Source organism: Amphiprion ocellaris, chromosome 16 (genome assembly GCF_022539595.1).
Source record: "Amphiprion ocellaris isolate individual 3 ecotype Okinawa chromosome 16, ASM2253959v1, whole genome shotgun sequence".
NCBI classification, from domain to species: Eukaryota; Metazoa; Chordata; class Actinopteri; family Pomacentridae; genus Amphiprion; species Amphiprion ocellaris.
In genome coordinates this window covers 21,949,681-21,973,652 of record NC_072781.1, presented here as the reverse complement: position 1 = coordinate 21,973,652, position 23,972 = coordinate 21,949,681, and the positions used below count along the sequence as shown (strand labels likewise).

At 38.6% G+C, this 23,972-nt stretch overlaps 1 protein-coding gene across 1 annotated transcript in view; it reads left to right on the top strand.

Moving 5' to 3' along the window:
• atp6v1ba (ATPase, H+ transporting, lysosomal, V1 subunit B, member a) overlaps positions 1 to 23,972 on the top strand; it is a 45,147-nt gene that overhangs the window by 18,572 nt on the left and 2,603 nt on the right. Inside the window, exons 4-13 of the mRNA XM_023296167.3 lie at positions 152 to 245; positions 880 to 957; positions 2,881 to 3,020; positions 11,315 to 11,416; positions 12,896 to 12,993; positions 13,239 to 13,362; positions 18,126 to 18,276; positions 18,906 to 18,988; positions 21,284 to 21,388; positions 21,532 to 21,661. Of these exons, the coding sequence (XP_023151935.1) occupies positions 152 to 245; positions 880 to 957; positions 2,881 to 3,020; positions 11,315 to 11,416; positions 12,896 to 12,993; positions 13,239 to 13,362; positions 18,126 to 18,276; positions 18,906 to 18,988; positions 21,284 to 21,388; positions 21,532 to 21,661 (1,105 nt within the window). The remainder of the gene's footprint in view (positions 1 to 151; positions 246 to 879; positions 958 to 2,880; positions 3,021 to 11,314; positions 11,417 to 12,895; positions 12,994 to 13,238; positions 13,363 to 18,125; positions 18,277 to 18,905; positions 18,989 to 21,283; positions 21,389 to 21,531; positions 21,662 to 23,972) is intronic.

Below are 23,972 nucleotides of genomic sequence, written 5' to 3'. Positions count from 1 at the left end.
GTGGATTGATACAGATAGAATGGAGAGCAAGTGACCTGCACCAAACATAGAGATCATGCTTCAACATTTGACAGACCTCCCTATAATCCAAAGAAACTGTTTGGAGAATGCTTTTTATTCTGAACTGCTTGTTGTTTATGTGTTCATTCAGGTGTTTGAGGGAACATCAGGCATTGATGCCAAGAAGACGGCCTGTGAATTTACTGGTGATATCCTGCGTACCCCAGTTTCAGAGGATATGCTGGGTAGGATCAGCATGAATTAATTTAGTTACAACCCCCCAGAGAATAAAGTAAATAATCTTCTGATTCGACTGCCATTCAGGTTTTGTTTACAGCTACACAGTCTCCGTGTCATCTTTGTATTTTTAACAAAAAAACAGAACATTTTAAAGCATGTTGAATTAAAGTGAACTGCATTTTCCTTCACTATGCTAATTTTACTTACGTTTTCAGAGTAAATACTCAGTAAATAGTCAAAGCAAAACAACACTGAATCAAAGCTTTTAATTGAATGTTCTTGAATGTCTCAATCAATGTGATTATCTCAGTACAGCACAAGGTTACATACATTTGAATAGAGGCAGAAAGTAAACCTGCCTTTGTTTTTGAAGTATCATTAATCACGTCCATGAATTTATAATTACTTGTACTTGTTACTTGTAGACTCAACAAGAGCCATCTCAGCCGCACTTACGGTATCTCTGAAGAGTCTGACAGAAAGCAGAATAGATCAGATGTGGTTGGAAGTGTCATCTAATGAATTTCCTTTTATTGATGTTTTTTGAATTCAATTTTCAGATAAATCAAATAGCTGTTATTTATCAAATAGTAGACTTTATTTGTACTTGGCTCTAAAGAGAAAATCTTCCTCTTTCAGGACGTGTGTTCAACGGTTCAGGCAAACCCATCGACCGTGGACCCAGTGTTCTGGCTGAGGACTACTTGGACATCATGGGTACAACCTCGTCAACTGTGCTTTTCCTGTCGTTTATTAGGATATTTTCTATGCCAAATTGATGCCGTTAACCAAAATACAACAGTCAATACTTACAATTGTATTATTTTATTTCTAAACAATAAAATATCGAATTGTGGCTCAGCTCACTCAGCTGTATTTTCAGTTGTTAACCGTTGCAGTATACCAGTTGCATGCAAAGCTTCTATACACCGATCAGCTGCAACATTAAAACCTGATGTTTGTAGATCCCTTCGTGCTGCTAAAACAGCTTTGACCCATCAAGGTCTAGCTTCCATAGACCTCTGAAGGTGTGCTGTGGTATCTGGCACCAAGACATCAGCAGCAGATCCTTGGTGTACCGGAAGCTGTGAGTTGGGGCTTCCGTGGATTGGACTTGTTTATCCAACATATCACACAGATGTTTGATCTTGCTAATATCTAAGGAATTTGAAGTCAAATCATCACATTTGACTTTTAACCCTTTATCATGCTGAAGGAAGCCACTGTCATCAGAGAACAGCACTGCCATGAAGGGGGTACTTACTCTGCAACAGAATTAAGGTGCTACATGTCAAAGTAACATCCACATTATTGCCAGGAGTCTAATTTCTCCAGCAGAGCATCGCACTGGCTCTATCAGCTTTCCCTCTTTCCCCAGTACATCTTGGTGCCAGGGCTGCACAGTGGTGTAGTGGTTAGCACTTTTGCCTTGCAGTGAGAAGATCCCTGGTTCGCGTCCTGGCTTTCCCGGGATTTTTCTGCATGGAGTTTGCATGTTCTCCCTGTGCATGCGTGGGTTTTCTCCGGGTACTCCAGCTTCCTCCCACAGTCCAAAAATATGCTGAGGTTAATTGGTCATTCTAAATTGCCCGTAGGTGTGAATGTGAGAGTGATTGTTTGTCTCTATGTAGCCCTGCGACAGACTGGTGACCTGTCTAGGGTGTCCCCTGCCTTCGCCCTAAGTCAGCTGGGATAGGCTCCAGCCCCCCCCCCGCGACCCTAGTGAGGATTAAGCGGTGTATAGATAATGGATGGATGGATGGATGGATCTTGGTGCCATCTTTTCCCCAAGTAAATGATGAACATGCACCCTCCTTCTACGTGATGTAATCAAAAATGTGATTCATCAGCCAGAACCACCTTCTTACATTGCTGCATGATCCAGTTGTGAGTGACACTCACTGTAAGCACTTTTAATGGTGGACAGGTGCCAGCATGTGGCTGCTCAGCCCCGTACGCAACACGCTTTGTGCTGTAGTAGCTCTTCTGGGAGGGACTGGACCTCACCAGCCAGCTTTCACTCCCCTCACATATACGTGAGCTTTGGGCACCCATGATCTTATTGCCAGTTCAGTGGCTGTTCTTTGTTGGACCATTTTTGGCAGGTACTAACCACTGCCTGCTCGGAACACCTCACAAGAACTGCTGTTTTGGAGATACTAAGACTTAATTTCCTTCACATCACAATTTGGTCACTTAGATTCTTACGCTGCACATTTTTCCTACTTTCAACATATCAACTTGATGTTGTTTTCATGTTGTGGCTGATCAGTTTAATGATGGAGCAGTTATCTCTTTTCAGTCTAACTTGACTGTAGAAGTAAAAGTTTTTTAAAGAGTTTATTTAAAGCTGTTTTGCAGACCACATATATATATTCCAACTTTACTTTCATTATTATATTGATTAAGTTGATATTAAGATTAGTCCATTACATTTCTACTTGTTTTTATAATTGTAGTTTTTGTATTCTTTATTACACCTTTTGCTTACTTTGCAACAAACGTAAGCCTCACAAACAACTGCATCATCATTATTTTATGTGACATTCCCTTTTTTGTGTACTACCTGTGGAATGATCAGTGAATTGTGTCATTTTTTTTAGGGGTCTCTAGCTGAAACAGTTTTTTGGTGTTTTCCAGGTCAGCCTATCAATCCTCAGTGCCGCATCTACCCAGAGGAGATGATCCAGACTGGCATTTCAGCCATCGATGGCATGAACAGTATTGCCAGAGGACAGAAGATCCCGATCTTTTCTGCTGCTGGCCTGCCCCACAACGAGGTGAGATCACCACACCCATTTATTTCATTAGAGACGTCCAAACTAAGGCTGGATAATATGTTGTACTCGTTTTATTCATTTGCATTTTTGGTTTTGCACAATGCGAAAAATGCCTAAATCCCAAAATGGATACTGATGCGCTTCCTCTACTGTCTCTCAAACAACACCAGCGTTAGCAGTTCGAAATTTTTTTCTGGAGGCACAACAGTAACATAAGCTGTCACTGTTTCCTTGGAGACACCTGGAAGTGTGAGCTTTGCCAATCAAAGACACAGCAGCTGACAACAACCAAAAAGACAGAAAAAAGGTAGTCCTTTTACTGCAGTGGAAATGATTCAGTTCTGCAAGACAAATGTTGGATCAACCAGCCATCTTTCCCACCAAAACATGGCAGCACAACAAACCTGCTTAATGAAACTAAAGCAGGAGTGGAATGGGAGCAATGTGCATCTCTTCAGATTCAGGCCCTGTCACAAATCTAAAACCCCTGCTAAATAATAGTTAACGGTAGCTTCCTCACTTTGAAGTGTCACCTCGTGTGACAAGACAGGGCGCTGAGAGACAGAATTTACAGAGGCATTTTACATCGACAAAGACATGATACCCACCCCTGCTCTAAAGTGCTCCTCTTTTGGCATTCTTGCACAACTGCTTTTGGTGGTTTTCTTCAGTGTTTTCAACATATAAAAACTATACACTATTTCCAACTCAATATTTGTTTGGTTATTGGTATTAATGACCATAAACATGAGTTGGTATTTATTTGATTGATGGATACTTAGGTAAGGTGGACTCCATCAATTTTAAGTGTACTTTGTGAAAATCCTAAAGTGTCTCCATAGAAAACTGCATGAAGTCTGATAGACCTGGTACATTGTCTGTAAGTGATGTCACCTCAGTCAGTATCGACTGGGACAGGAGACTACAAGATAGAAAATGTGCCACTAGAAAAAAGTGAACTCTGACCACCAGCCCACTGCTCATCTTTGCTTCAGACTTGACCCTCCAGGCAACATTAACAGCTATAAGAACAACATATTCAAAATACATTATTGCAGCTTTTGGTGGTACTTTGTGTAACTGTAGCCCTTTATCAGACATGGGATATATAACATTGCTGCTTCTGCTGAAGGGACAACATTTTGTCATTCAGACACAGGCCACTTTTACATTATTGTTCCTCATAGCTTCATCCAAACATCCCACACACATCACCACAGTGACAGAGAGAACTATGGAATGCATGCAGTATTTGTCATACACGTGAGATGAGATGGTACACCAAGGGATGTGTGCTACGTAATATTGCAATAACATACAAAAGATTAAATCTAAACTAATAACCTAATATTCGTCCAAACAACAGCCTAGTTATTAATTTTTCCCTGGTGACTAAAAATTCTGTCCATGGGTGATGATAATGTAGTTGCTACTTTATTAACAGCAAAATAGAAATATCATGACAGCTGTGATGGAGCTCAGAACTCCAGTCTGTTTTTAACTGCAGCTGATTAACTGTGACTCTGTGTGTGAGAGTGAAGGCTCACCTCTGTAGCACGAGGAAAAGTACATAATGTGACTTGCCGTTAGATCTTGATCCATCGTCTCTATGACGGGGATAATTTATGATTACAATTCATTAATGAAGTTACCACTGTTGCTCCACATGCATGAATGCCTGCAGCTCTCTCTCTCTCTCTGTGGGGATGTCCACATAGATCTTGTTGCTGTTGGATGCTGCAGGTAATTAAAAAAAACTTAGAGGAAACACTCTTATAAACAGCTGGAAGCAACAAACTAAATTTCTGCTCGTGTTACCGTTTTGAGTTTCATTAATTTGACCTGTTCAGGAACGTGTGTTGATGTCTTTCTGGTCTGTTTTTATGGACATTTCAGTTTGTAATAGATGTGAATTTGTAGAGCAAACTGCATGAGAAAGGAGTTATGTGATTTTGGCACACAAACTGTCAGTCATCAATATCAGTTCTGAAATGTGGAAAGTTTTTCACTAATCACTTCTCACAACTCAAAGTATTGTCTGTGCCTATCCAATCATGGATTGGGATCTAATTTAGACTTGTGCCATGTAATAAGTGATACAGAAATGTTATTAGATAAAATAATTGTGACTTTAACAGAAACATGAGCAGCATGCTCACAGGGACATGAAATGTTCAGCCGTCTGTTTAGTGGAATGGAGAGCATGTCTGAAAGGGCCTTTACAGTGCTTTTGTTATATCGTAGTTATGCATATTTCTTCCTACTGTGTCAAAGCTAGTGGTGTTGCTTGATAATAGCACAGGTACTATGGAGTTAAAGCACAGGAAATGTTTTAGGTTAAACATCAACTTATATTTTTTCTAATTATTCTCTTGAAATGGGAATAAACTCAGCTACTTAGCAATTTCTGGAGGTAAATAAATACATGGTCAGCAATGAACCTCCATCATCCAATTGCAGTACATTTTCATTTAAAAAACGGTTTGTCACATGGCGTGCCCAAATCTTTTAGGCTAATTTAAGGTTTATCTTTGTGGCAGTCTCACAATAGAAATGTTTCACATCGATGAGTCAAGTCATTCATGAGTGTCAGCTGTTTTTCTCATTGTCACATGACAACAGTTTTGCTTCCTTTAAAGGGTTTTTTTTGTGTGTCTCACTGTGGAAACGTATTAGTTATTCTACATAAGTAAATGTTACATATGTCACGAGTGTCCTACATTCCTGAATATCTCTTGATGTATAAAAGCGGTTCTGGCAGAGTCAAGCATCTGACATCAGTTCTCTCTTAACTGCCATGGTTATCATGAACTTGTACTCCTAAATGACACCAATATTAAAAATACACAAAATCCGTCAGTAAGGTGAACCATGAATTCCATCTTTGTATATGGAATTAGTTGTGTGTGTGTATAGGTTGGGTTCTGTAAAGCGTCTTGAGACAATTTGACTGTAATTGGCGCTATATAAATAAAATTGAATTGAATTGCATGACATTTACTGACCTCCCGTTCCAGCTCCAGTGTCTACTCTGTTTGTGACACACAGCTGTGCAGCACAGACAGCATTATAGTAGCTGAATAGAAAATAAACCAACAAGATCAGGTCACACTTAAAGAAGAAGTGTGATCTGTTATTTCCAACTAGATGGAGGTTTTTGTTGCAGTACACTAGTTTAAGTAGGACAGCTTTAGAAACCATCCCAAGGCAAAAAATAATATGAAATAAACAATGGCAACAAAGACTATTCCATTGTATTTGGCAAAACAATATTGATTGATTCAATCTATTCAAGCACTCCAGCACAATTGAGGTTCCTTGAATAACAGGCCGTTGGCTGTTCTTGATGCTCTTCAGCTAAAAAAAAATGGATTTAGAAACCAGCATTGACCCCTGCATTCTTCTCTTCATTGCGACAGTCCCTTCCATGTCAGTGTTCAGGGACAAAATTTGACGCTGCTACTGTCACACAATGGAAAACCATTGTTGGAACTTAACAGCACTGCATATCTTTGTGTGTTTTGGAAGATGTTTTAATAGACACTGAATCTTTATTTTAGGTTGTTACAACAGCCTAAAACATACACTCACACAACACACTTGACTTTGGAACCTCCACCGTCAGTCTTCTCCCAAATGCAAATAGAAATTAAACTTGTCATAGTTGTCTTTGATGGATTTAGGTGGCTTTGTATGAGGGTGGAATTAAAACATGTTGGAGTGATTCCTGTTGCTGTATAAATGCTAAAATACACCTTAAAATCCTAAATGATGATTTCCATTGTAAGTTCTTATGTTAAGTATCCACCAAATTAGTATTAATTAGCTCTACATAAATCTGTCAGACTAAATGAGAAGAAATAAAATCAGTAAGTCATAAAAAAAAGTTGTATGCAAATAACTCAAAGATATCTTGCTCCTGTTTAATTTATGAGCTTAAATTGGCATTTAGATCCCATTTGGCATATTAGCATGGAACTCATTAAAGCTGCAGCACTTTTTAATAATTGGCTTTACACGGCTTTAACGTGAAAATGTCACTCATTGTGCTACTAATTATCAACTCATTCCTCTTTAGCTCTGTTTATCGTTTTTGCCTCATTTAACTCAATACTTTCGACATATGGGTTGCAACTTGACTGTCATGGATCAGCTTAATTTCCAGCAGCAGCACACAGCAGTTTTCCCATGTACACTTAAACCCAAAATTATTTACATTCATGCCAAAGAAAGACTACTCCACCTTTCCGAGAGAGGCACACAAAAGCATTCGCAAAAGCTCACATGGTTTAAGAAGAAAGCTTTTGGGCTTCAGTTCTGTGGTTGGACAAGATGAGAATGGAGTTGTTGGGGAACAGAGACTTGGCTTATGTTTGGAGAAAGAAAGGAGAATTACTGAACCCCAAAATTGTCACAGTCAAGACAGGTTGGAATGTAATATTTTGCAGTTGTTGCACTTCTTATATGTGTAAGAAGTAATTTTTCAAGATACACTACCGTTCAAAAGTTTGGGGTCACTTACAAATGTCCTTTTTTTGAAAGAAAAACATTTTTTTTCAGTCAAGATAACATTAAACTAATCAGAAATACAGTCTAGACACTGTTAATGTGGTAAATGACTATTCTAGCTGGAAACAGCTGATTTTTAATGGAATATCTCCATAGAGGTACAGAGGAACATTTCCAGCAACCATCACTCCTGTGCTCTAATGCTACATTGTGTTAGCTAATTGTGTTGAAAGACGAATTGATGATTAGAAAACCCTTTTGCAATTATGTTAGCACATGAATGAAAGTGTGAGTTTTCATGGAAAACATGAAATTGCCCGGGTGACCCCAAACTTTTGAACTGTAGTGTATGCTCAACAACTTTAAACAAAGTGATAATATGACTACCTTTTTCAGAGTCCTCAATTAGTCAAAAAAATAATTAATGTTTCTAAGTAAATCTGTCATAGCATCAGTTTCTTTAATCTGCTGCCATCTTATGAGCATAAATAGAGCTGTCAGGCAGTCTCATCCCCACTTTGATAATACATGATCAAAAGGTCCAGCTGTAGAACTGACCAAACAAACATGGCATGTGTTGTCCGCCTAATAATTACTCACTTGTCATGCCACCAGGATGGTGCAAAAACTTGGCTTGTTGTTTCATTAAGCACATGTCACAGGTCATGCATGTCATGGTTTCCTCTATGGGCCAGGTGTCTGAAATCAGGGTGCATGGAGAGGTCAGGACGGATCAGCAGAGCAGTTACAACATTATGTGATAGGCGTGAAATTCCTCTTTCATTCCACAAATTCATGGAGTAACACGCAGTGTCTTTAGCCTGCTTTATGTTATATAGTTCTAAGAAACAATGTCTTTATTGCAGATTTATTGAAGACTTGAGAAGCTGGTTTTAAAGGATAAGATCATAGAACCAAAATCAACAGTGAATTTATCCAACTAACAGTTATTGTCTGAGCAAATGGCACATGGACTCCAAACCTGCTGATTTCTAAATTAGAAATTTTAGCCTTAGAATTTAAGGATATTTTTCCTAACCAACTGCACACTGTAGTTTTTAGCAGGCCTTACTCAAACTGTGTCCACAGTCTAATGCAGCTTATTCCTCTGTGCCAAAGAGCTCCATAGTAGTCCACAAACTGTTACAAATGCATCAGTGAGATACACTGGTTCACTGGCTGACATGTTTTGTCATTACGTGCCATTATTTTGACTAAGTCCCATTTTTCTGCCTCAAATACTTGCTAGAGCTGATGTTCTCAACCTTGTGCAGCTGAAGGCTCACTTGCATTTGTTAAAAAATGTCCAAGAATCACCTTCCTAAATAAATGAAAAAAAAAAAAAACTCCAACATGATACAAAAAGGAGTCAAAATAAACTGGGCTCTAAATATGTTATATGTGTTAGGCTCTAACTACCAAAATAAATATTGTGCTCACATTCAGTAAGATGCTGACAAAACCACAGTGGGATGGATGAGGGACTGCAACGCAGAGTAGAGTTCAAAGTTGATCAGTTTGTTCTTTGTCTTTGATTTTGTGATGTTACAACGGAAATCACTGACTCCAATAAACAGGTTTTTAATGAAAAGTAAAAAATATTTGATTGCCTGTTTTGACAGAGGGATATTAATTGGCAGCCAGAATACAGGAAAATCAATTCAAACTCAATAGTTTAAGTAAAATATTATTGCAAATTTAATATTTTTGGGTTTGTTTTGACAGATTTGGACATATATCAGTTTGATTTGCGATATAATTTTGTTTATATTCAGGCTTCAGTTCCACATTGTAATAAATTTAAATCATGATTGAGCATTACCACAAGATGCCATCAAAAGCATGACTGTCGCACAAGGACAGCATGACTTTGTACATCAGTTTAAACCCTGGGTCAGACGAACTGCTAATAGTATAGGTTATAAATTGCAGTCTTTGAGGGTTGCCAATTCAAATTGTGATTTTAGTTTGAAATCAAATAATTGTTCAGGCCAAAGTCCTGTGATCTGAAGCTTCAAAGTACTGAGAGTTCCATCAGTCATTTTCTGTCACAGGGTAAGAGCCATATCTTCTGAAGCAGCATCCGCAAAGAAAGGTACCAAAATCCAAAAAATCATGTTTTTCTTAAAGCCCTTAAATTGCCCAAGTCAAAACACTACTGTTTGTGCTTTGCATTGATATATTAAGCTGATTTTCAGTATATCTCCTATAAAAGGAAGAGAGGTGTGCTGCTTTAGCACAAATGTCCGCACTGCTTTTCTCAGTTCAAAAAAGCAATGAAGCACATACTGTTCAAAGGCACCTGAGTTTACTGTAGTACAAGAACTGCAAATGATCTGCTTCAAGCCTTTCACACACTGAACACCTTCTCTTAGATCTAACAACGCCGCAATGTATTCCTGTCATTACAGGGTTGTCTGCAAATACTTATGTAGTACAATAAAGAATATTCTATTCTATTCTATTCTATTCTATTCTATTCTATTCTATTCTATTCTATTCTATTCTATTCTATTCTATTCTGTTCTAGTATTTCCATTCAGAAGTCATCATCAAGCCATCACACTACATTATCTACTCTTGTTCTAATGAGACATCAGTAGACCTATCGAGCTATACTGTAAAATATGGACTGGCCTTATTTTTCTACATTTAATGTTATCACTCATGTCAACAATTTCTGTGCTCATGGTGTCGTAGAAGAGTGGATTTTGGTTGCAGCTGCCTCCCCTAGTAACTTGGTACATATCCAAAGTGTTGGTAAAATAAGTTTCAGTGATTTTTTTGCTACTAGCTACATTAGCAGCAGCCGTGTAGATAGTTTTAAAAGTTGCTTTTGACTGAATTGTTAATGTACTGACTTCCTGTTGTGCCTAATGCACATGCCTTTTCTTGAAGAAAATGTTCTTTTAGCTTTGCAACACGTACCAGATGCTTTGTGTTCAAGCTGCTCAGGAGCTTTAATGATTTTAGCACCTCATTTGATTGGATTTGAGTACATTCAATTCTGCTCAGCATAACAGCCTGAATCCAAATTTAATGTATTCAGGGTCATATGTCCTCATCTAATGCTTATGCTCCATAATAACTGTTTCAATTGATAGCAGAGTTTTTTAAAAAAAAGGAAAATCTGTAACTGGTTTCTAAAGAGCACGATGAAACTATGTTACACAGTAGTGAGTTGTAATATTGGCGTAATTCAGCCATAAGTGTTGAACCTCAAGCAGATTGTAAGGAACAATAATGATACAGAAAGTCCCATACAAGTTGACAGGATTGATCCCGTAAGTGTATTGTGCATGAAACACTGCAGGTGTGAATCTGTGTTTTTGTGACTGCCATCATTACACTGCAGTTTCAAGGCAGAAAAAAATGTGACCAACATGATAATTGAATGTGGAAGGTGACCTCTACACCACTCTACAGCCATGAATAGACTGTGTTTTTATGATTCAGAAAGACTCATATCAATGGCAGGAGAATGTCAAAGTTAAGCTTGAACACATCGGTATTTAGCATTATTTTGTTACCTTAATAAAAGTTATAGTTGTTCAGTCTTCTCTACCAATTCACATTGGTTATGATCTCTATTAAACCTTTGGGTTTTAGTTACCTAGAACATTAAGTACCAAATTAAACTTAATAAGAAATTTAAGTTGAGTAAATGGGCGCCCTAGTTCTCTCACTAATACAACTCTTAATTATGGAGTAGTTTTTAGAGATTGTCTGTCACCACGGAGAACTCCTGATTATCTTAACTCTGCTCTATGCTTTCATGCTTTCAGATTGCTGCCCAGATCTGTCGCCAGGCTGGCCTGGTGCAGAAATCCAAGGATGTGATGGACTACAGTGCTGAGAACTTTGCCATTGTCTTTGCCGCCATGGGGGTAAGCAGACAAACTGCAGCATGCAGCTTTTCAATCAGCCAGCCCAGCCCCGGTGTCCCCCACCCCCACCCCATCTGTGGCTTTAATCCCCCTCTTAACCCTGATGTGACACCCTGTCCCCTTTCCTCCTGCTCTGCTTTCTGTCCTTTATTCACCAGGTGATTTAACCTTTAAGTCCCTCTTGTTACTTCTGCACCTCTGAGCATATCCCCCAGCGATGTAGACAGGTTACTAATTCAGCAGGCCCTTTAACACTGTCAGCCTCGCAGTATCAAGTTCTCTGTTCCTTAACTGCTCCTCCCATCTTCTGTAATGCCCAATTGTGATGACTTGACCTCCACCACACACACTCAAATAAACATTTGCTTCACTTGCTAAATGTTAATCCTTCCCGCTTCCACTCCTCCAGGTTACATCTTATTGTGGCTAAAAAGCAGTGCTAATAGGGATTTATTAAAGTCACCTTGTGGACATACATTTAAAAAAAAAAAAGAAAGTACATACCATACACTGTAAAAGCAATGAATTAATTAAATTATGAAAAGTTGTAACACAATGCCTTAATGTTTTGTGAAACACTGCAGAACACTCAAGGCCATCAATCAGTCTGTTGGATGGCCAGCATTTAAAAAATCTGTTAATTCTGTACACAAATTTTACAAAATAATTCCAAATATCCCACAGTTTTTCCATTGAAAGGATTTTCTGCTTTACCTCACCCACCTTGGTACATACAACATTTTCTGTAAACAATTTCACAAAAGCTAAAAATCCAGTTGCATGAATGAAATAGATATATCCAGCTAAGCTCTGAGTGCGTAGGATGTGTGCAAAGAAGAACAAATGAGAGTTTTATTGCAGGCAGCAGAATTCTCTACCTTATTATGAAACTGATGAGAAAATGTATTTAGTGATTTACCCATAAGAAGAGGTGGTGAGTGTCATTCATACCCTGGATGGTCATTATTTCAGGCTAAATTTTAAAATCTATCAATGATTCAAGTTGTGAGAGACCAGAAAACACATCTTTCAGCAAAGACAGTGCTCCCTCTGTGCACCACAATCTTTCTTTAAATGTCTAAATTAGGCCACAACCAGTTTATGTAACAGACGCTGACGTCCTAAAGTTGTTACTTTAACACTGGTGTCACCCCATCAGACAACATCAAGATGACTCCCTTTTTTAGCCTACATTTTGTTTTACATTTTTAAAAGTTGATGCCATTAAAAATAACCCAAATAATTTATTAGGAGTTAATGGTTGTTGTGCACTCTCATACGTACAGATCCAGATGTACTCCAAATGCCGACTTTTGTTGCGGTCAAAAATAGCATACTTTTCTTGTTTTCAGAACATCCCTTAATCATCAGTATTAACTCAGCCAGCAGCAGTGTTCCATATATAATGTCTTTACAGGGCTTATGATCAATGAAAATTTAGTCAAAATGGCTGAGGAACTTTTATCTATTGTGTCTTAGGTCAACATGGAAACTGCCCGCTTCTTCAAGTCTGACTTTGAGGAAAATGGCTCCATGGACAACGTCTGCCTTTTCCTGAACCTGGCCAACGACCCCACGTAAGATTCATTCAGAAAAGACCTCAACAAGTGACAACTGCAATTGTGTTTGCTGTTCCAACCTTTTGGATGGTTCTCATAGTTTTTGAGTCAAAATGACATTTAACACAGGCTGTGTATTTTTGCTGATGACTTTAGTGACTAACAACTAGTAAACAGCTAGCATTTGCAGTTATGTTAATACACATCTTCATTTTTTTTGTACAACATAAAATGACTTTTTTTTTCTTTTTCTGACCAATCAGCATTGAGCGTATCATTACTCCCCGCCTGGCACTGACTACAGCAGAGTACCTGGCCTACCAGTGTGAGAAGCATGTGTTGGTCATCCTCACTGACATGAGCTCCTATGCTGAGGCTCTGAGAGAGGTACGACTACCAGCTCATCTGTCTTAGACATGTTTGTTTTACTGTTTCACATTTCACATGCACCATCTTAACATTCCTCATGTTTTTGGCTGGAAAAGGATGAGTTTATAAAGAGCAAGTCCACCTGATGCTGGTTTGTATACTACTGATCCAGTTAACACGAAGCATGTTAGTGTAATGCACTGCCCCATTAGAAAAAGCCATATTTGACACTGAGAAAGCCCATCTTTGCTATGAATAACAATTTGACTTAAGGATGGGTGATTTTAAAAAAAATGGCAATATTTCCCCGTGATACTTCATCAAGAGCAATAAGAAAATTGTTTAGTAGTTTCACATGTATTAGATGCAAACCACCGTGAAAGCACCTAATAAAAACATTCCTTTGGCTGAACAAACCCCAAGTGAGGTCCCTCCCTGGCTCATAACAGCCTATCATATCCCTTGATAATGGAGCTCCTTCGCCCTCTGTCACACTGCCAGTGGCTGCCCTACAGGTCTCACGAGGGCATGGGCCTTTTGTCACCCAGTCTGCACCCACAGACCTCCTCTGCTTGGAGGTGGTGGTTGGGAGAGACTGTTAGTAGTCTTTGAGACAGGCTTGGCAGTTTAAAAACCTCCACAACCCCACGCCTCCCACCACCTCCACCTCAGCAATGCATTCCTGGCAGCTTGCCCCAAGGCCTAATGGACTTGACATCGGGTTGTGTGTGAAGCTGGTGCAGGGTCCCCATCTGGTTATACCTAGTCCAGGTCAGCCGCTCCGAACCTTAACCTCAGTGCAGTGTTGGTGCCCCCATGGCGCCTTAGGATTTTGCCAGCTTTCTTTATTTAATGTGTATCAAGGTGAGAGCATTTCCCATTGTTTTAGATTGTTGAAATAACATTAAGAACATAACCAGTGTACCTTATAAGTAGGCTTAAGTGGTTCAAAGTAAGATGGCTCAAATCCAATTCAACCTTGCTTTCCCTGGTCTTTATTAAAATAGGCCATTAATAATTATCAACTGTTATTGATATCAGCTTAAAATAAACATTTTACGTGATGCATTTTCAGCTATGTTGCTCAGCCCTACTTTCACTACTTGTGCAGTTTTGAGGTTATGGTTCCCAATATCCCAGTACTACTGAATGAACAATGTTCTGCTTAAACTTGAGGTCCAGAAATATTTCTAACAGTTAAACAATGACTACAGGTTGATTTAGTTGAAAAAGCCATCATGCCATCTAAACGCTGCTTCAGTGGCAAGATACAGCTCAAGGAAATCAAATCTTTTGAACATAGGAGGTTCCATGGTCATTGCCAATAATCTTTTCAATTTGACTGATGACCTAGAAGTAAATCAGAATTGCAATATTTTTTCATGTTACTCGCATTTCATGTATTTATAAATGTTTCAAAATCTAAAGGTGTATGACAGATTGTATGTGAGGTTTCAAACTTTTGGCCCCCACTAAATGTTATCTGCCTGACTGTGACTGTTGTGTTATTTTAAAATACTCACAATTAACACGTGATTTTAATAGGCTATAGTACATATTGAGTCCCCTCTGAACACTTAAGCTACAGTACAAGCATCAAACTATGCAGCAGCATGTCAATGTAACACACCAGTGTAAAATGTCTGTGGCATTGGTGCAAAGGTGATAGAGTCAGTAAAGACATGAGCCCTGTGCTGAAAGGGAGGATAATGTGTCCTTCATTCCTCTAGGAAATACCTTAACTTCATTATTGTCTGCTTGGCTTTAAAAGGAAATTGTCACCCCCCCCGCCGCCGCCGCCGCCACTGCCCTCCTTTCTCCTCATGGCGAGGAGCCAGGCCCTCTCCACTCACTCTTTTGTGTCTCTGTAATAATCCTTTTATGTTGTACAGTTTGCTGTCTCAATATGTTGGCCGCACAATGCCGGTTTTTAAATGGTGCATGTGTGTTTTTTCTTCTTGAATTTGCTGTCCATAACCTTGGCACATGTACGGCTGCACCAATAGTCGGCTAAGACTCAGGCAACTTGATGGGTAATTCAGCACATACAAAGAGTCAGGACATTAACATTTAACTTCTGTCCCCATTCACGCACGCGAAGGTTGAATTTTGCATTGAATCTGTTGTTCACAAGTGTGCAGAATGCTTGTCACCCTTTGAATCCAAGGATGCATTTTCTCTCCTGCTTGCTCTGACTTCACTTGACTTTTGGAACAAGGATTTGCTTTTGGTCATTTTTGTAGAGGGTCTGAAAACAGATCGGCAACATTTCCAACCAGCTATTTACCTCCTCTGAAGCATAATGAAGACAGTACCATCACTTGACTCTCCAAAAGTAAAGGTTTTTAAAAGATTTTCTTCTGTCTTTACGAGGAAGTGTACAGCAAAAGGCACAGTTTAATTCAATTTGATTCCATTCATTATATAGTGCTAAATCAACATAAGTCATAGGTCACTTTACAAGACCTTAAAGTATTTAAAAGGGAAATCGAACAATTTCCCCCTGAGCGGCACTTGACAATAGCTGTAAGGAAGAAGTTGCTTTTACCAGGAAGGAACCTCAAACAGAACCAAACTCTGGGTAGATGGCTGTCTGGACCAGTTGGGGTGAAATTAGGTGGCACTTAAGATAGCTTTATTTCTTTGGGTTAAAATTAATCATTTTTCATCCTGGAACTCTTTTAGCACAATGGTCTGTTGGAAAAGATCTAGACTTCAGGGAGATAAAGGTGCACTCATCATTATTTTTCTTAAACAAAAGATAAATGACTGAAATGTGTCACTTGTGGGGCAAACACATAGAGACCTCTTAGATACTGCTGTTCTAGCACACCACCGATAAGCTACAACATTAAAACCACTGACAGGTGAAGTGAATAACATTGATCATATTAGTACTATGTGGTGTTCTGCTGGAAAACCTTGGATTTTGGCATCCTTGTTGATGAAACTTAGACACCCAAATAAACGTTGTCCCAGAGCAAGCACACACCTTCATGCAAATGGAAATCCCAAATGTCACTGGTCTACCCCCACAGAAAAATGTACCCCACCACATCGCAAAAACATCAAACAATCAGGAGCATCTTGGGGAACATGACGATCACCCAAAATGTTGATTTGACCTCCAAACCTCTAAGACCCTATTCTGATCAAGCATCAACAGGATGTAGTGGAGCAAGTTTGATTCCCAGAGGTCCCACTGCACAACCCAGAGTACCCAAAGGATCCACTTTCAACATCCTGGTGCCAGACCCCATAGGACACCCCAAGAGGTCCTCTTGTCCAGGCACAACAGTTCAGTGCATTTTTGACCACATAAGAGGGACCAACACAAAAATAGGCAGGTGGTCATAATGTTATGCCTGATCACTATATATGTAATAGATTGACACTGTGAAAGAATTGGAAGCTGTCCTGTGGCTGACTAAATGTAATTATGCACCAAGTCTACCATACATCATATATTGCTTAAAACGTGAGGCTAAAAAGCTAGCATCCTTGCCAGTTGTTCCATGTAGAAGATAAAAAGTTATTTTATTGCAATTTAGAACCCTAGTTCAGTACATTCATGACAAAGTAACAGTTTTTGTGATTTTAAAACTGCAGGGTTTTACCTTTACAAGAGGAAGGGATTCTAGAATGGGAAACAAGCACTGTTAAATGCACTCAATATTTTTTGTCCTGTATTTCTGATTTTGTCTGACTTGTTTGGCTTGATACAAAATTGGATACCAAGAAACGTCAATGAAATAAATGTCATTTAACACAAACTAAAATAACAGAATAAACATAAAAAGAATACTAAACAACCAATGCCATGACACATACATGCAACGTTTTACAGACTGGTAAAGACAATGGTCTGCTAACTTTATGAGCAGCATCCTAAGTGAGATATTGTAAGCGTTTGTGACAATTATGTATGGGCATTGCTACAACGGATCCAGCTGCCACAATTTGCTGTCTGTAACAATAACATTTTGTGATGTGAACATTATGGCAACATGTTGTTAGTATAAAGTAACAACTGAAACTCTCGCTTCATATCCTGCTTAAAGATCTGGATGTCTGTCTTGGAGCTGGTTGGATAAGTTTGAGGTGTTTCCTTTTTGTCTAAAATACTCTGACATAGAATTTCTTCTATATAAAATATCTTCTTACACAACTCGCGACAAATCACAGCAGACCTGTTGTTGCACCAGCAATGTATCTCCACTAGGCATGGTCCCTACAGTACCTTAGGGACTGCAGATAAACAAGTGTCGTCGTGTTTTCAGAATTTTGGCATCGACTTGGTACCAAAGTGACAGTTCTCATGACACACCACCCCCCATCCCCGACACCCCTTCCCTCTTTGGACTCATTGTATACCAAGTATCACTCCTAATGAAGTCCCACACACACACTGCTTTGTCATGTTGCTAAGCTGTATTGGACATTTGCTGGAAGAATTTAGCAAACTGTCAGTGTTCACTAACACTTCCGTTTAACTCCTCGTTTAGCCTCCTTTTGCAGTTGCTTGTTGTTTGGTTTTTTTTCACCATACTCATTTTGAGAAGCAGCTGTTTTAATAGAGAGTATAAAACTTGGAGGTGATGAAGTCCTCCCTGATGTTTTCAGCTTGTTCTGCAGCTCTCAAGTAACCCAAAGTTTTTAATGCAACTTATTTTTTGTTTTGTTTTTAATGCAAAAATGGAAATTCGTGTTCACAATCTGGTGTCCTGCGGCTCAGTTTTCTTACTGCTGTCATCGTCCACCACCCCACCCCTCACCCTTAGGTCTCTGCTGCACGAGAAGAAGTGCCCGGTCGCCGAGGCTTTCCTGGCTACATGTACACCGATCTGGCCACCATCTACGAACGTGCTGGTCGAGTAGAGGGCAGAAATGGCTCCATCACCCAGATCCCCATTCTCACCATGCCCAACGATGGTGAGAGCAGCTGCACAACACCCAACAGCTTTCTGTGCTTAAGTTTGATGAAATGACGTCGTCACAACTTAAAACCTTGTTGGGGACACTTTTATACTTGTGTATAACTGTTGGATATTGATGTGTTAATATACAAATAATTGTTTGAATTACTGGATTAGGTATCTGAAACATAATGAGGAGACATTATTGATGCCAGCATTACCATAGTGACACGTATGAAGAGCCTACTCCTATCTAGTTGAACAGGAGTCCTCCATCACAGCATTTTTTATTTATTTTATTCATTTATTTGATCAGGGACATCACAGGGAGGTGATTGTGTTGGCTTTTAATAAACACTGCTGGTGTTCCTAAGGGCTCTTGATTTAGAGTAAAGGTCTATAAATGGGAAGTTATCAGACATCCTTTCTGCTTGTGTCCTACGTGTGACATTGTTTTATTGCATAAAAATCAGTGAGTGACTTGAATAGCATTTCCATTCGTATGTCTTTCACTGAATTTAAACTCAAATGAAGTATTATATGTAGGGTTTATGTTACCCATAGTGCACTATGTACATGTAGCAGATACAGCAGATTATTATTTTGAAGATGAACTGTGATAAAATATGTTTTTGCATCTAACAGATATCACCCATCCAATTCCTGATCTGACTGGATACATCACAGAGGGGCAGGTCTACGTTGACAGGCAGCTGCACAACAGACAGGTATTCATGAGTCTTTTTTTTTCACTGCTTGAAAGGTAGACTCTGATTCTGGGGCATTCTTAGCATGTGTCAGAGCACAAATGTGTATTGGACGCACCTGAATAGTATGGATTGGTCCCAGCCACTATGTTTGTTTTCCATTTGCAGAGCCAGGGCTGTTTACAACCACCAGATTTTCTTCTTAGCACACAAACAGAACAGACATCTAGTTAACTGTCAGGACATATTCACTGAATTTGACAAAAAAATATATCCTCCTGAGACCCAGAGAAAGAGAAGTTTTGTAATAAAGATTTTTATTTATTTATTTTTTTTTTACTTTATTAACGTTTTATAACGTGCACTGTAGTGTACAATAGGATGTCACTGATGTTGAATGTGAAACATTAACAAAGTAAATAAGCTGATCATGAAAATAGCTCTTCTGGAATCTTCCATTAAATAAAACATGTATGAACATATTTGTTTTAAAACACACATTAAAACTCCATAGAAACTTCACAATAACAATTGACATTGACTTTGCACCAGCCAAAAGGGTGTGTGGCAGTAGCTGTGATCAAACACAAAAAGGCATGTAACTCCCTGATGGCTTTATGAAATGCCACAGAACTTTAGGGCAAGGTTGGTCATAGGCTGATGAAGACCTGATTAAATGTCTAAACCCACTGGTCAAAGAGGGGCAATAAGCTTGTCCATTCACAATACCACACCTAATTCCCAAATGGCTTCATTGGATGCTTCATCTGATACCAACAATGAGGTGTCTTTATTGATGGTATCTGATGAGCAATTTCATTTTTTTTCTCTCACCCTCTACTCTCTCATCCTCTCCTGTCTCAACCACTGGACTCTCATCTTCTGAAAGGTCTAGGTCTGAATCTGGCTCAATAATGCTCTGGAGAATTCTCTCTGCCTCTGTCAAAGTACTGTCTTCTGAAAATCAAAGTGAAGTAAACATAAGTCCAAAGTCCTGACGTGCACTGCAGTGTACATTCATAAATCAGTTGTTTTTCCTGTGAAAATAACTCAGCTAAGCTCTGAAAATGCCCTCGAATTACTCCTTAGATGTTTACTTACTATAAGCAATCAAAATATAGCATTAAAAAAACTGTTTAAATATGAATATCTTGGTTAATTTTCTTCCTTCTGTAAAATGTGCTCACTTGGATGGCTGCCATTTTGAAAAGACAGACAAAGGGAGTTGGCAGGACATACCCCCACACATCTGACGTCATTTTAGAGCTAAGGTTTTCCCCTTTAAGGAACATCAGGACAGAAAAGTGTGGCACATATAGTATAGGAGAAATTAACAATAAACAAATGTGCACTACAGTGTACAAAAATGAATTGCTAGGGTCTCAGGATATTGAATTACAACAGCAAACAACATTCATCAACCAGGAGCAAATAGCTCACACTAACTCATCCATTTAGACTGCATCATTTTCAGTTTGTGCAAAAAAATCCCTGAGTAGAAAAGATAGTGATGAATGCAAAATGCACCGATATTCAATTTAATCCAGCTTGGTTAGTAAATAACGGCATACACGAAGGGTGTGACGTCAGTGCCCACTGCACTTCAACTGTATTTGAGAAACCAAAAGTAGCAGCAGACGTAAACATCAGAGAGGAGCCATGAGAAAACTGAAACCTTATTCAGTGTTTTCAAAGTAAAACATGAAACAGAAATGCCATTTTTCCCCTCATGCTTTCTGCATTCCATGAATGAAGGTCTATGCGGTTTATAGGTACCTGACTAACAATTAACACATGTCAGTTGTACTGCTCAACAACCTGATTCCTGCAAACTTTTGCACTCATTTTGTGCTCGTTCATACACTTTCACTAAGCACTGTATTAGCAGCACCAGTGTAGTCGAATGCAACCCAATACAGAAAGACAGCTCTGCAGTAAATTCTGCTGTTATAAAGCTTACGCATTTTCAGTTTTTGTCGACAATATTAGAAAGACAATAATTTGACTGTGTATTATTGAACTTATAGTGGGTAGTGTTGGTGTACATTGCTTCTAATGCTTCTCCACCCAATTAACATACATAAGGAAAATGCAACAGTTAATGAAAGAGATTAAATAATGTGAAAGAAGCTTTATTTAATTTAGAATAACTGTTAGTTTATCTCACTACTTCCAAGTAGTTTGTCCAACACTGCTCTTGCTCAAAATGGAGTGTGAAAAGAAACTGCAGGGAAGCCTTAAACAGTTGGCTTTAGATAGATTTTTTTTTTTTTAAACAATACGTGCAATCACACAGTCTTATACTTTGCCTTTCAGATCTACCCACCTATCAATGTGTTGCCCTCACTGTCCCGTCTGATGAAGTCTGCCATTGGCGAGGGGATGACCAGGAAGGACCATGCTGATGTGTCTAACCAGCTGGTAAGAAAATTGTATCCATTACAGCAAAACAATGACATAACTACCCTGACCGTATTGTCTGAGTAAAGGTATATGTCGAGGGAAGTGATGCTTGATGACTTTCTATTATCATTAGTAATGTGAATGTGTCCCCTTGTCTCCAGTATGCTTGTTATGCCATTGGTAAGGATGTCCAGGCCATGAAAGCTGTGGTGGGAGAAGAGGCCCTCACCTCTGATGACCTGCTCTACCTTGAGTTCCTCCAGAAATTTGAGAAAAACTTCATTGCTCAGGGTAAGAAGAACTGAAAAAGAACAAGCCACATGTTATTTTATGTACTGGTTTTAAAGGTTGTATGTCTACATCAGGAATTAAATTCAGATTTGTAATGTGGGAGTCTTTGTGGTTTCATGGTTGCCAAGGGTGCACAAGAGTGTATGCATAAGCAATAGGGAAAGAGAATTTTTTTTAACATTTTAATGCACAAAGAAATCCTGCATTAATATAGTATTTTAAATACAAAAGTCTGAATTTAAATAAGAAGCACTTTCTAGAGGTTAAAGACCCTTTGTTTAGACCAGCTAAGGAGATACAGCACTGAATTTGAATGGGAAAGGTTCACTAATAAAGTGCCATAATACAACAAAATAATCCCAAATAAATAACTTTCAATAACCAGCTAAAAACTGATCACTGTGTACATGACAACATCTTTAAGTGATATAAACTAAATGTTGAAAATTGCTATTTAATGATAATTTATGCAAATATAGCAACTTATTGCTATACTTTGTTGATATCTACATATTGTTTATATTTATTTTTTAGATTTAGTTGTGAGAAGAATCCATACACACAGTAACAACACTACTGCAAATGTCCTGTTGTGACCGAAAAAAGCTGTAGTTTATACAGCTCAGAATTCAACAGTAACAAAACAGCTGTGATGGAGCTCAGAACTCAACCTGAAGGTGGCTGCTGTATAAAAAGGGATTTAAGTGCAGCTTATGAAATGTGACTCTGCGTGTTAGCTTACTTGTTTGATGTGATGTAGTATACGAGTACTCAGTAATATTTGCCATTAAATCCTGATCTGTTATTTATGAATAATTAATGAAGTTACTGCTGTTGTGCTGTGCAGGAATGCCTACATTTTTTCTACTGTGTTAAGACAATTCTGGGTCTTCATCGTTCAAATATTCACTAAAATACATTATCTTTAGGTTAAATAGGTACCATCTAAATGCAACTGCAGCTGTAAAAAGTCACAACTTGCAAGGATCTGATGTTTCACTGGGTTTCTAAGTGTTCCCAGTGCTCATGTTTTTGATGTGAGACACCCTCTTTCAAGCTCTATCTCATGCTCTTCTGCTGCCCAAACAAATCTCACACCAAAAAAGAGGAATTCTTAAAGCCTGTTCATCATGAAAAACAGTCCCTAATTAACCTTCATCTCCTTCATGAAAAAAATCTAAATTAAACCAGTCCTCTCAGCACACTGGACAAAGTCTAAGCATCGGGCATTTTCCACATTTCAGCACCAGCGTTTTGGCCCATTAACATCACAGAGAGCACAAAAAACACAGTTTGCGTGCCTCTAGTTGCCGGAAACACAAACTTCTTTGTGAGTTTTGCCTCACTCACTTTGCCCTACAATTTCACTTCTTTTACAAACTGAAATAGCCATAAAAATCTAACTTCACTGTGATGAAGACTCGCATATAATAAATGTAATTCTGCTTTTCACAAAACATTAACAGGAAGTGAAGGTCAGTCTATTGCTGCCATTTGTTTGTAGGAGTCTTTCCTCTGACATTATTAAATACAAACACTATAAATGAGCTCCGTAGAGGCCGTTGCATGCATTTTTGACCATGGAACAGCAGTAACTTTGATAATTACATGCATTTATAAATGATCCCCAGCATGGAAACAGGATTGATCAGGATCTAATACAGAATATCAGTTTATCAGCTGCAAGTAAAAATTTGCTAGATAGCGGCCGTCCTCAGATTGAGTCTTAAACTCCATCATAGCTGTCATGATATTTTTATGCTACTGTAAAAGTCTGATCTATTCTTTAAGTACAAATATTTTTCTATTGTGTCATCTTTAATTTTCAGTCTCACAGCAGGACATTTGCAGCAGTGGCATTATTGTATGTATGGATAAATCCTAAAATAAATGAGACATGACTTCTCTCGTCATTAAAGTAATTGCAACATTATCATCATACATGGATGAAATTTTCGGTGTTTAGAAAATCATATATAAACTAAACTATTACTTATTTAGACACTTTGCTAAGTTTGCTCTGTTTTGGGCATGTCTGTTTCAGTACAACTTCTTCTAGAATCAAAACTGGGTCCAGAGCAGGAACAAACCAGACCTCAAATCATAGATTAAGAAATTAATTTGGAAATTAAGGTGCTTAAGGATCTTTATTAGGTTTAATTTCACCCACTTAAAATGATTTTTGTGAGACTACTGCAAACTAATATCAGGATATTAGCACCACAGGTTTTAGTCTTCAGCAGCATTTGCAAGCACTGAAGATGCATTTTAGTTGATTTTAATAAACTGCTGTTAAATGTGTATCAGGTAT